General features: G+C 57.9%; 1 protein-coding gene across 1 annotated transcript in view; it reads left to right on the top strand.

Moving 5' to 3' along the window:
* LOC117875963 (receptor-type tyrosine-protein phosphatase V-like) overlaps positions 1-11,958 on the top strand; it is a 68,732-nt gene that overhangs the window by 35,053 nt on the left and 21,721 nt on the right. The window contains exons 16-26 of the mRNA XM_034767600.1: positions 2,308-2,580; positions 4,719-4,991; positions 6,445-6,717; positions 7,176-7,454; positions 7,677-7,811; positions 7,918-8,128; positions 8,590-8,657; positions 9,417-9,543; positions 9,872-9,919; positions 10,634-10,727; positions 11,477-11,567. Coding sequence (XP_034623491.1) covers positions 2,308-2,580; positions 4,719-4,991; positions 6,445-6,717; positions 7,176-7,454; positions 7,677-7,811; positions 7,918-8,128; positions 8,590-8,657; positions 9,417-9,543; positions 9,872-9,919; positions 10,634-10,727; positions 11,477-11,567 — 1,872 coding nt within the window. The remainder of the gene's footprint in view (positions 1-2,307; positions 2,581-4,718; positions 4,992-6,444; positions 6,718-7,175; positions 7,455-7,676; positions 7,812-7,917; positions 8,129-8,589; positions 8,658-9,416; positions 9,544-9,871; positions 9,920-10,633; positions 10,728-11,476; positions 11,568-11,958) is intronic.

Raw genomic sequence — 11,958 nt, 5'->3', positions numbered from 1 at the left:
CCCCTGCCAGAGCCTTCACCCCCTCCTGCACCCCAACCTCAATTTTGTGAGCATTCATGGCCCTCCATACAATTTCCATACCCAGACGTGGCCCTCGGGCCAAAACATTTTCCCACCCCTGGGATAAGGGGAGGTGGGCTACCCTCCCCTGCACACTGCCCGTTCCCATGGGGAGAAGCGTGTGCACACCGGTGTGCACACACATACACACTCACACAGACACGCACCGGATATACACAGCCATGTGCCCAAACACACAGAGAGATGCACTCTCACATAGGTGCGTGCACATGCAGGGCCGGCTTTAGGCCGATTCAGCCGATTCGGCTGAATTGGGCCCCGCGCCTAATAGGGCCCCGCAGCTGTCCACTCCGCCCCCAGCTCACTTCCCCCTCCTCCCCTCCCCTGAATGCTCCGCCCCCTGTTCCTCCCCCTTCCCTGCTTCCCGCGAATCAGATGTTCGCGGGAAGTCTGAAAAGAAGCAGGGGCAGGCGGCGGTAGCAACAGGTAAGCTGGGGGGGGGCGCGAGGAGGGCTCTTGGGAGGCGCGGCGCGGCCCAGTCCGGCCCCGGCCCCGGCAGCTCTGGCTCCAGCCCAGCACGGGCCCTGGGGCACCAGCCCCGGCCGAGCGCGCCGGCCCGGCCCCATGGCTCCGGCCCAGCCCTGGCGCCGGCCGAGCACCCCCGGCCCCGGCCCGAGCGGCTCCGGCCCCGGCCAAGTGGCTCTGGCTCCGGCCCGGCTCAGGCCCCGGGGCGCCAGCCCGGCCCCAGCCGAGCGTCTCTGGCTCCAACCCCGGCTTGGACCCCAGGGCGCCAGCCCGGCCCCGGCCGAGCGGCTCTGGCTCCAGCCCGGCTAGGGCCCCGGGGCGCCAGCCCAGCCCCAGCCAAGCGGCTCTGGCTCCGGCCCGGCTTGGGCCCCGGGGCACCAGCCTGGCCCCGGCCGAGCGGCTCTGGCTCTGGCCCGGGCCCCGGGGCAGTGGCCCCAGTTCCGGCCGAGCACCCCCAGTACGGCCCCACGGCTCCAGCCCCGGCCGAGCACCCTCCGGCCCCGGCGGCTCTGGCTCGGGCCCTGGGGCGCCGGCCGCGTCCCCAGCCGAGCGCGCCGGCTCGGCCCCGGCCCCAGCGGCTCTGACCCGGACCCAAACCCCGCAACCCCAGCCCTAGCGGGGCCCGATTCCTGGGGGCGGGGCTTGCCGTCGGCCAGGAATCGGGCCCCGCTCTTGCTAAGGCCGGCCCTGTGCACATGGACAGAACGTGCCCACGGTGACATGCCCATGTGCACGATCACACAGATGGATGCACACGTGGATGTGCACACGCTCACACACTTCCACTTACGCAGACGTGCAGACATGGACACCTGCCTGCTCACACACATGCTAAGCGTTAGTGTGTACAGAGACTAAAGGTTCAAAGGCTAGTGAATGAGGATATTGGAAATGAGTGGCTGCATATCAAACAAAATCAGAACACGCTTTCTAGAGACTAAACTTAACTACCAAGGTAACCTCCAGTCTGTCGACATTTTAGCTCACCCAAAGTTCTCTCCCGCCTTTCCAGCCAGGACTGCCCAGCCCGAGACCTGCATTCGGGAAGTGAAAAGCGCTGTCCTTTCTGTTCTTCAGTGAAGGTTGCCCGGGTGTTATCCTTGCCTTCTAGAAATACCCCCTGCCCCGTTCATTGTCTTTGCTCCCAGACAGGAGAAAAGCCCCCCTCCTCCCTCCCCCCCCCGCCTGTACTCCTTTCTTAGTGATTTCACAACTCTTCGTTTAACAGTTGACTTTGTATGTAAATGGGTGTCTGCTGTGTTAGCTTAGGGTGCTTGATTCACATTGCGACAGAGAGGGAGAGACACTTCTCAGCCTGGTTTCCTTCTTTGCTGGTGACTAATCCCTTGATATAGATTTCCAATGTATACATATCTCCTCACATAGCATCTGTGCTGACCTTTCACAGTGATGGTGGTGAGCGGAGTGACACCGGCTTTCATTTCAAACTTCACCTGATAGTCTTTGGGGAACCAGAATGTACAGACCAGAATCAGGAGATTCCTGTAACCCTCTTGCCAGGTGGCGTTCAGAAGTTCGTGGGTCACAGGCTGTCACAACAGGGGCAGATGGCAAAGTAGCAGCACTGCATGGGGTGCAGATGGAGGAGTGCAGGGAAGTGTGTCAGTGGGGGGAGGGATGTGTGACAGCAAGGCCCCCCCTTACCCTCAGGACGCACATACCACGCAGTGCACTGTCTGTCATGCTGAGGATCCCATTCGCTCTGCCCTGTTTGTGATATAAGATCTGATGTTTCCCCAGATCCTCTGGCACCCCTTAACATGTCCCTGATGAATCAGGGGCACCCCGACAGGCTGACCGCATCCTGGAGAGCTGCAGCAGGGGACCGGGACAGCTACATGCTGACCCTGTACCACGCGGGATCGGGTGCCATGGCAGCGAGGGTCTCTGTTGGGAAGGAAACCCACAATTTCACCTTTGTGAACCTGGCCCCAGGAAGCCAGTACCTGCTGGAGCTGGCTTCCACAGCTGGGCCCTACGGGATGTCTGCGGGGAACGTCAGCGACTGGACATGTGAGTAGCAGGATTTTCATAGTGAGCCAATCCGAGCCTTAGACGGGTTCCCCAGCAGCTGTCAACAAAGCCTCTATGAGTTCACAGCCCTGGGAGCCAAGCAGAACTGGTCCGCCCTTCCCAGCTGTGAATCCCAGAGATGGTCTGTGGCATTGATCAGTGAGTTCCCAGTTCCCTCTGGATCCTGTGACGTGTCACCAGAACCATATGCACTTTAGCTCCGCAGCTATGTGGGAGCCAGAGGTGAACCTAGAACCAGGGGGCATCTGCTCAGTGAATTCAGGATGAGTAAGCCGAGACCCACCCCGTTGGAGGATTGGGGTATGACCTCATACTTAGTGGTCATGACGGATCGAAACTGTGTCTACTCTGGAAATCGATTCTGTAAAATGAGCCCTGGGGTTATTGTCTTTCACTGATTTCTGTATCAAATCCACTCAGTTTCACAAGCAAATGGTTTTTGTTTTCCCCTAACAGCCAGCCCTCCCCACTCAGCCTGGGATCTGAGAGTCAAGCTGGGTTCTTTCCATCTCATGCCTCCTCCCCAGTAACCAGGAGCCAGTTGATGAGTGTACAGGATTATGTCTCAGTCACAGGTTACACCTATAACTCTCCTCACCTGCGTCCGAGTTTCTGAGGATGATGTGCATGGAGGAAAGAGGCTGGCTTGACTCTCAGCTCCCAGGCTGAGTGTGACGGGCTGGTCGTTAGAGAAAAGCATCTTTATATGTATAAACTGAACTAATCTAACTGGAATTCCTTGAGACACAATGGCCGTGAGACCCCTGATGCCCGTTTGGCCAATCTTTGAGTTGACCCGCAGGCAGCACTGGGAAGGATCTGGCCCTTGCTAATAGAACCGTGGCTGTTTCCAAATGCACTGAGAGGGGAGCGGGAGAGATTTAGGGTCAGATGTGCCCGAGGGGCCCAAGACTCAGGAAGAGTCACTGGGTCTTAGGCTCCTAAGCCCCCTGGGTGTTTATGAACATTTTACCCATAATCCTCTAAAAAGCAGCTTGAGACCCCAAACCATTAACAGAACTACACCTGCTGACAGACACACACAATCAGTTCCCCTCGTCCCTGTCAGCCTGCTGCGTCCTGAGTCCCCTCTGCCAGGGGGTGCCATCTGTGCCCTCCCCCTGGCCCATTTCCGCTCCCCACTCTGCCTTAGGGACCGCGCTGTCGCCTGCCATTACACAGCCCTGGTCTTGGGGCCTTGCGCTTCGGCCATGTTGAGCTGTGATTTGAAGGCTAAGTCGCAGCAGGTCCCTGGATCCAGTACGCGCAGCTCTTTGAGCTGGTGCGAGGTGGCATTGGCGCCTGCGCGCAGAGCCGGGCATGTAGCTGATTTCTTGGTGCGGGAGGCTCACGCGGGATTTTGCTGCCAGTTTGGCATCAGTTTGACACTGAAGCTCAATCAGCAGATGCCCTGGGCTACACCTGGCCAGATCTAACAGAACAGGGGGTAAGGGGGAGTGAACCCCACGGCACGCTCCCTGGTACAGCTGTGTTAATCCCTCTTGGGCTGAGCTCTCGGCTTGCAGGACACCCATTACTGCTGTCTGGGAGCACGTGGGGCAAGGGGAGAGATGGACTGGGGCTGCCTCCCAAGCAGTGTGTGTGTGTGTGGGGGGAGATCATGTTGCATCCTGAGAGAGGCTGCAGCAGAGTATGCCCTGCTGCGAAAGGGGTGTGGGGGGTTGTAAGTGGGGCACAATTTTTTCCTGGGGATCTCTACACAGGGCAGTGCCAAAAGGCGCAGTCTATCGCTGCCCTGAGACAGCTGGGAGCCGCTGTAAACTCTTCCCCATTGGCACAAACACATTTGGGAAGGGTCAGGGCTGCCTGTGCACGTCCCCCATGGGACGTGGCCTAATCCTGTCTCCACAGGGATCGCTGCACGGACCCAAACTCAGAATCAATAGCACCTGGGCTGGTCGGGGAAAGGAAATGGGAATCCTCTGCCCTATACCTGAACTGGGAACGTGTCACCCACCCTTCCCCAGAGGGACATGAGTGAAGAAGGCAGTTAAAGCCAGGTGCCTTTAGCTAATGATAACAGAGGCAGGCCTGGGTGGCTGACAAACCCCTGCTAGTGCATGCGGCTTTCATGGTCTCTCCTGGTGTTTCCCCAGACCCTTTGGCACCCCCTAATGTGTACCTGACAAACCAGGGGCGCCCCGACAGGCTGAGTGCGTCCTGGGGAGCAGCTGCCGGGGAGCGAGATGGCTACATGCTGACCCTGTACCACGCTCGAGTGGGCACAGTGGCAGCTAATACATCTGTGGGGAAGGATGCCCACGAGTTCACCTTCTCAGGCCTGGCTCCAGGACACAAGTATTTGCTGGAGGTGGCCTCCACGGCTGGGCCCTACCGGACGTTCGCAGGGAACATCAGCGACTGGACGAGTGAGTGGTGGGAGTCCCAGTGATTTTGCCCGGTGCATGAGATACAACACTGCTGAGCTGGGTGGGGCTGTGCACACAGAGCAGTGGGCTGGGGCGAGGGAGTAGCTAGTGCTGCTGTGTGACAGCTTGCGGGCTGCAGGCACCCTGGAGGAGGTGGGTTTGGGCTCTGGTTTAGGAAGCTGATGGGGAGCCGGCGGCCCCTGAGAACCCCAAAGCCCTGGCTAGGGAGCAGCCAGTGGAGATCCTGCAGCCCGGGATTGCTCTCTTTGGCCAGGCATTCTGGGCTTCCCAGCGTCCTTTGCTCTCAGGGCCTTGCACCAGCCGCAGCGAACGCTTTTAATCGTAACAACGCAGCCCCAAAGCCATCATTCCTCCCCAGCCAGGGAAGGGCTGTTTCAGCCAAAGACCCCTAGCGCACGCCTGCAAGGTGTCGACGATGCCAAGAACTTAGCGAGACTCCAGCAGGGATGGGAGCCTCCGGGGCTAAACCTGTGTCTTTGTTCCAATCTTTCCAATCAGGGGCATCAAACCTTCAAAATAAAAAATGGCATCAGTGTTAGCAGACAGGGGGTTCAGCTTTCAGTGCATTCCCAAAGTTCTGATGGACTTTTTTTCTGCAGCCAGGCCAGTCTAATCAAGAGCAGCTGAACGTTAGGTGCCCGAGCCTAGATTTAGGCACCTTCAAAAGCCCTTATGTGGGTTCAGAACCCAGCTCGGGCAGGTGGACATGCACTAGCTCGGCAGGAGCCAGCGTGCCAAAAAAAGCCTCATGGCCATGGCGGCACAGGCAGTGGCTCTGGCTAGCTACCTGAGTACGTACCCGGGGGGCGGAGGGATTATATCACAGCCACCCTGCTATTTTTAGCACGCTAGCCTGAGCAGAGCTAGTGCATGTACGTCTACCTGCATGGGAATTATACCTCCCAGCTGCTGGATAGAGGGGCTAATTGCTTATCCACGTTGCCTTTGTTCTGGCTCAGGATGGTGAGGGGAGCTGGTGTTTCAGCCGAGATGAGCATTTAAAGGGTGACACTTCCTGATAGGAAAATAATCTCATAGGTAAAATCTGAAAGAGTTCATAGATTCATAGATTCTAGGACTGGAAGGGACCTCGAGAGGTCATCGAGTCCAGTCCCCTGCCCACATGGCAGGACCAAATACTGTCTAGACCATCCCTGATAGACATTTATCTAGGAAACTAGATAAACTAGACATTTATCTATTTAGGAAACTAATTAAAGAGAGGAGTCCAAAAATGTCTCCGCGGGCAGTCTGAGACGGTAACGTGGGAAGGATGTGAAGAATAGCAGCACAGAAATAAAAGATCTGCCTTAAATGAAGACTAGAAGGATTGTCTCCCATACCCGACTGTATTGCCCTGGGGTGGGCTGAGGGTTGATGTGGCAGACTCAGGAAATGACTCTCTCTCTCTTGGATTGTTTTTATAATGTAGCCCCTCTGGTTCCAGCGAATCTCTCTGCGGTGCCCAGGGAGAGCCACACAGTGCTGGCCGTGTCCTGGGGCCACGCCTCCAGCCAGCAGGATTACTGCCAGCTGTGGCTGCGGGATCCTGGGAACCACACGCTACCACAGAGGCACATCCTGGCGGGGGGGCAAGTCCAGCACTTCTTCCGGGGGCTGGTCCCAGGCAGAAATTACTCGGTTTCCCTGAGCTGCGTGGCTGGGCCTTACTGGAGCAGCACGGGTATCTTGGTGGTGCCAATAGGTGGGTATGGGCCTGCGCTGGGCTGGAAGCTGCAGGGGCTGGAGAGCGCAGTGGGTATGTGCAGGGCAGGGAGGGGGGTGAGCTAGTGACTGGAGGGAGATGCCCCCATGGAGCCACATTGCCTGGCATCCTGCGAAATAAACCTAATTCCACAGAGAGTCTTCCTTGGCCTGGTCCTCCTGTGACATGTCTCTCCCCTGCAGGCCCTGGGCACAGCCACGCCGGCCCCTGGCCTCCCGCGTGGCCCTCAATCCCGGCTCAGCCTCACCATCCCTCTTGCAAAGGCCCCGGCCAAGCCACTCCAGCCCAAGCTGGGGTTCCTGTGGCCCAGGTATCCAGCTTTGTACCTTGGCACCATGCAGGCATGGAACTGCTGTGGGGCACACGGCCTGGTTCGGGGCTGGAAATGCCCCCACCCCATGCGGGGTCTGCCTAGCTCAGGGTGTCTCCTTTCTCAGCGCCTGACCCAGTGGAAGATCTGCAGTGCCACCCTGACTCCAAGGGCTTTTCCCTGAGCTGGACCTTCCCTGCTGGAGACATGGAGGCCTGTGAGCTGGCGGCAGAGAGGCTGTCCGGGGGCCCCCCCCAGGCTGAGGCTCGGGTGATCGCTCCCAGGAACAAGACCAGCCTGTGGGGTTTGAAGCCAGACTCTTCGTACCGAATCAGCGTGAGCGCAGTGGGCAGGAACGGGCTGAGGAGCCGGGCTGTGACTCTGGTCTGCAACACGTCAGCAGAGGGTAGGTCTTCCCACGGTCCCCAGGAAGAGCTGCCAGGTCGAGTTTGCCGGTTAGCTAGCAGGCCCTATTCCAGAGATCAGAGCCCCTGAACACGGAGCGGGGGCTGGGGCTTGAGACTGGTTTGTAGTGAAGCTGCTGTGCTGGGGCTGTGGGGCGGAACTGCTCAGGACCGAGCCAAACTCCAGCCCTAACCCCCCTGGGCCGGCTGGGTTTCCATTTCAGTTCTGCCTCCGCCGCTACGAGCAGACGTTCCGCAGGTCGAGCCTGGCTCCAGAGTTCTCATCTCCCCTGATACATTCAGTGAGGAGAATGGCCGGATCGAGTACTACGCCGTCATCGTCACCAGCAACAAGTCGTGTGAGTGCTCACCTCTCACCCGCGGCCGCTGCGCTGAGACCCGTGGCCACAGTTCCCCGCCGAGGTGCGGGAGCTGCTGCTGATACGCTTGTGTCTTTAACTCCAGTGTCGAGGCCCACCCAGGAAATCGTGTCCAGCACCTGGTACGATCACTATTACGGACAGGAGGACTCCTACGTGGCTGTGCTGCTCCCCAATCCTTTCCATCCAGACAAGAGGAGCAATCCCCAAACCTGGTCCGTGCCGGTGGGAACGGACGAGTGTGGCCAGTCCCGGGAGATCTGCAATGGGAAGCTGAAGGCAAATGCTCAATACAGGTGAGCACAGGAGGGGACCCCTGCTCTGGCGGATGCTGGCAGACAAGTGGGGGTGGAGGGGGAAAGGGAGCATGGCTATTTGGTGAGAACGGGGCTGCAGCTCCCTCGCACCCCAAACACATACGCCAGGGGGGCCTCAGTGGGACCAAGGTGGCTGCATTGGGCGGTGCTCTGAGGAAAAGGCTGGGAAATGTATGAATGTCCAGAAACCTGCCCCACCCTCCCACATTTCAAAATTCCCTGTAGGAAAATCAGGGGAAAATATCACAAACCAGCTCCCGTGTAGTCTTCCTGGCACCCATCTCCCCAGCTGGCCCAGACAAGCACCATCTCATTGCTGGTTTCCATTTCCCCAGCACCACGTTCTTTCTGTATGGGGCTGGAAATCCAGTGGCAGGGTCAGGCCAGTCCTGTTTCCTCTGAGTGGCTGGGACTAACCTCTGGTCTTGGCTTTGCCGTAGGTTCAGCATTGCTGCTTTCACCAAATACGACCTGGTGGATCCTTCTGTGTCCTTCACGGCGTTTTCAGGTAAGGCTGTTCCTCATGCTGCTTCAGCAGTGGTGTTACTAGCTATCCCCTCTAGCTGTCTCTGCTAGGGGAGTTCCTTAATTGCTGCCAATGGCAGGGCAGAAAATCTCAGAAAGGAGCCTAAGTGTAGATTACATTTAATAATAATACCTAGCGCTTGCTTGTCATCTGTGGATCTCAAAGCGCTTCACAGCCTTTACTGTATTGAGCCTCACACCCTGTTGTAAGGCAAGGCACGGCAGGGCAATCAACCCCATTATACACATGGGAAACTGAGGCACAGAGCAGCTAAGGCAGGGGTTCTCAAACTGGGGGTTGGGCCCCCTCAGGGGGTTGTGAGGTTATTACCTGGGGGGTCGCAAGCTGTCAGCCTTCACCCCAAATCCCGCTTTGCCTCCAGCATTTATAATGGTGTTAATTACATTAAAATGTGTTTTTAATTTATTAGGGGGGTCACACTCAGAGGCTTGCTATGTGAAAGGGGTCATCAGTACAAAAGTTTGAGAACCGCTGAGCTAAGGGATTTGCACAGGAAGTCAGTGGCAGGGCCAGGACTTGCACCCAGGTCTGCCAAGTCTTCAGTTAGTGCCCTAACCACTTGGTCCTCCTTCCCCTGTGATCCCAATGTCTGGCGATCCTGGCTGCGAAGCGGGGTGGGCGACTCGCAGCGGGAGTGTCTGGGTCAGTTTGTGGAGCCCAGCGGGCTCTTTTGGAATGCACAGTATAAATGCAAAGAATCCCCGTGGTCTTTGTCTTCAGCGGCTGGAGCTGGCGCAGACCCCAGTCCTGTTACCGTGCCAGTCGTGGCTGGGATTGTTGCGGGCTTTCTCCTGACACTTGCGGCGATTTTCGGATGGGTCTACTGGAAGCGGGTCCGAACGAAAAGGTAAGGGAGGCCTGTCTCCCAAGGGATGAGATCTAGGATGGGCCTGGGAAGTGGTAGGAAAAGCCGCTGAGAGCGATGACAATGCAATTGGCCCTAACCAAACAAGGAGCTGACCGACAGCAGATGTGTATCAAAAGGGGTGGCCAGGTCCAGCATAGCAGGTGTGCGCTGTTGGGTGTGATGAATCCACTGAAAAGTTCCCCGAGTCATCTGTGTAAGTGGGAGGGAGCCGAGCCCTCTCCCAGACCCTTCCTGCTGCTAAACAGGGCGCTTGGCCCCAGCCTCGGTGCTGCCAGGATGGGTGACATCCCCTATGCTTTCCTTTCAGAACCAAGAAGAGTAACTTATCGCAAGAAATGGCCACGTACAGCTTGAGGTGAGTGTGCTGCTCCCAAAGCCGGGAGCTCTCCGGCAGGGCCGGGCGGGTGTCTGGGACTCAGGCTGTCTGCTTGCCTACCCACGTGTTAGTGCTCCACAATAGGCCACAAAGGGAGCGGGGCTGTAGGCTGCTCCAGAACCTGGGCCCCTGCCAAGCCGGTCCATCGGGTCTCTTTTTAAAGTGCCAGCAGGTGCCACGCCACTCACCTGCTAACCCTTCGTTATCTAAGTCACTGGTAGCTGTACTGCCAAGCCCCAGCCGCCTCTGGGCAGATTCCCGTGTTGCCAAGTTCCGTTACAGCCTTCATCGCCCTGAAATGCATCCAGTGCTTAGTAACCAGTGCGCTAACACAGAGCAAAGGCCAGGCCCCTCCATGGACTGGGGACTCTATGCTACTACTTGGGGGAAAAGAGAATCCCCGTTAGCTGGGAGTGCAAACGTCCTTACCAGCCTGCAGCCTAGGGACTGGGAAGAACCCCTGCCACAGGAGGTGGGACAGGCTGACTGCCATCGCTCTGTGGACGTCCCAGTGTGAGACGGCACGGGGGACCGAGGTGTCACAGGTCATTAGGTTTGGAGTTCAGAGATTCCAAGGCCAGATTATCTGGGCTGACCTCCTGCATAACCCAGGCCATAGGACTCCCTCGAAATAATTCCTCTCCAGGGCGGCGTTTTCTCCCATTGCCAAGGGCACAATTTTATCTCCTGCAGAAATGTCCATCGGCCGATCCCCATCCAGAGCTTCAAGCAGTATTACGAGGCGAAGATGGCAAACGCCAACCACGGCTTCTTCCAGGAGTTTGAGGTGAGTGTCGCATGCAAGGAGAGCATGCTCCTGGGGACGCCAGCAGTGTAGACGCGTTGGCAGTGTCACGTGGGGGTTGGGGAGATCACTAAGCGGTTTTGCGTTCGCTGGGTACAACTGTACATCAAAGGGGGTGGGGAGGGGACATAATAGGAGAATCAGTTATATCTACACTGCAAGTGGAGGTCTAATTGTAGCGTGGCTTGGCATGCCCGCCCCAGCTCTATTCTAGCTAGTGTAGGTAACAACAGTAGTGAACTCATGGTGGCCCGGGCTGGCAACCGGAGAACAAGCCTGCTGGGGACTGTGGGTGTGCACTCGGGTCAACAGCCCGTGCGTCCGCGTCTACACTGCCGCTGTTACCGGTGCCACCTCCATTGCCCCGAGTCTGGCGCACAAAGTCACAGGTGCTGGGGCGCTTTTATGGGAAGGTCTGACCACGGCTGCCCTCTGGAGTCCCAGGAGCCACCTCCTGAGTGGGTCTTTGGCCTAGTTCTCCTCTGCTCCTCCCGGGCTGTACCCTGGGGCATCATCATCAGGCTGCTCCTTATCCATATCGCTGTGAAAGCCGAATGTGGCCCCAGGAGCCCAAACAATCTCTGCCTCTCCAAACACTATGCAGACCCATTGGTTGTGTGTGGCAAGCTGGGGCTGCGGAGGCTTTTGCGGGGGGCCTCCCTGCTGGCCCTCCCCATCCCAGCCCATCTGTCCCAGAGCGGCGTCACTGGGTTTCTCCTTGTGCCCTACAGGAGCTGAAGGAAGTGGGAAAGGAGCAGCCTAAGGTGGAAGCAGAACTTCCAGCCAACGTGTCCAAGAACAGATACCCCCATGTGCTGCCCTGTAAGTTCAGGGGCCCAGCCCTTATGTCTCCCTCCCTCCCCTTCTGCCCTTCCCTGGCACCTTCTGTCGCGGAGTGTGGGGGAGTCAGGGCCCTGCACCCCTCTTCCTGAGATTCACTGCGACTCTCAACCAGCCAGTAAAGCAGGTTTATTTAAGGACAGGAACACAGTCTCAAGCAGAGCGTGTAGGTACGACCATACCCCCTCAATTAGGTCCCTCTGGGAGGTTCAGGGAGCTTAGACCCCAGCTTGGGGTTCCCTGCGTTGCACCACCCTGCCCAAACTGAAACCAAACCAAAACTCCTCCTGCAGCTCCTCTCTTCCTCCTCCCCCCAGCTCCTCCTCTCCTTTGTTCAGTCTCCTGGGCAGAAGGTGTTAATTCTCCCCACCCC

This window comes from Trachemys scripta, chromosome 4 (assembly GCF_013100865.1).
Source record: "Trachemys scripta elegans isolate TJP31775 chromosome 4, CAS_Tse_1.0, whole genome shotgun sequence".
In the NCBI taxonomy this organism is placed as follows: domain Eukaryota; kingdom Metazoa; phylum Chordata; order Testudines; family Emydidae; genus Trachemys; species Trachemys scripta.
Note: the sequence above shows the minus strand (reverse complement) of the source record. Positions and strands in the feature narration are given on the sequence as shown.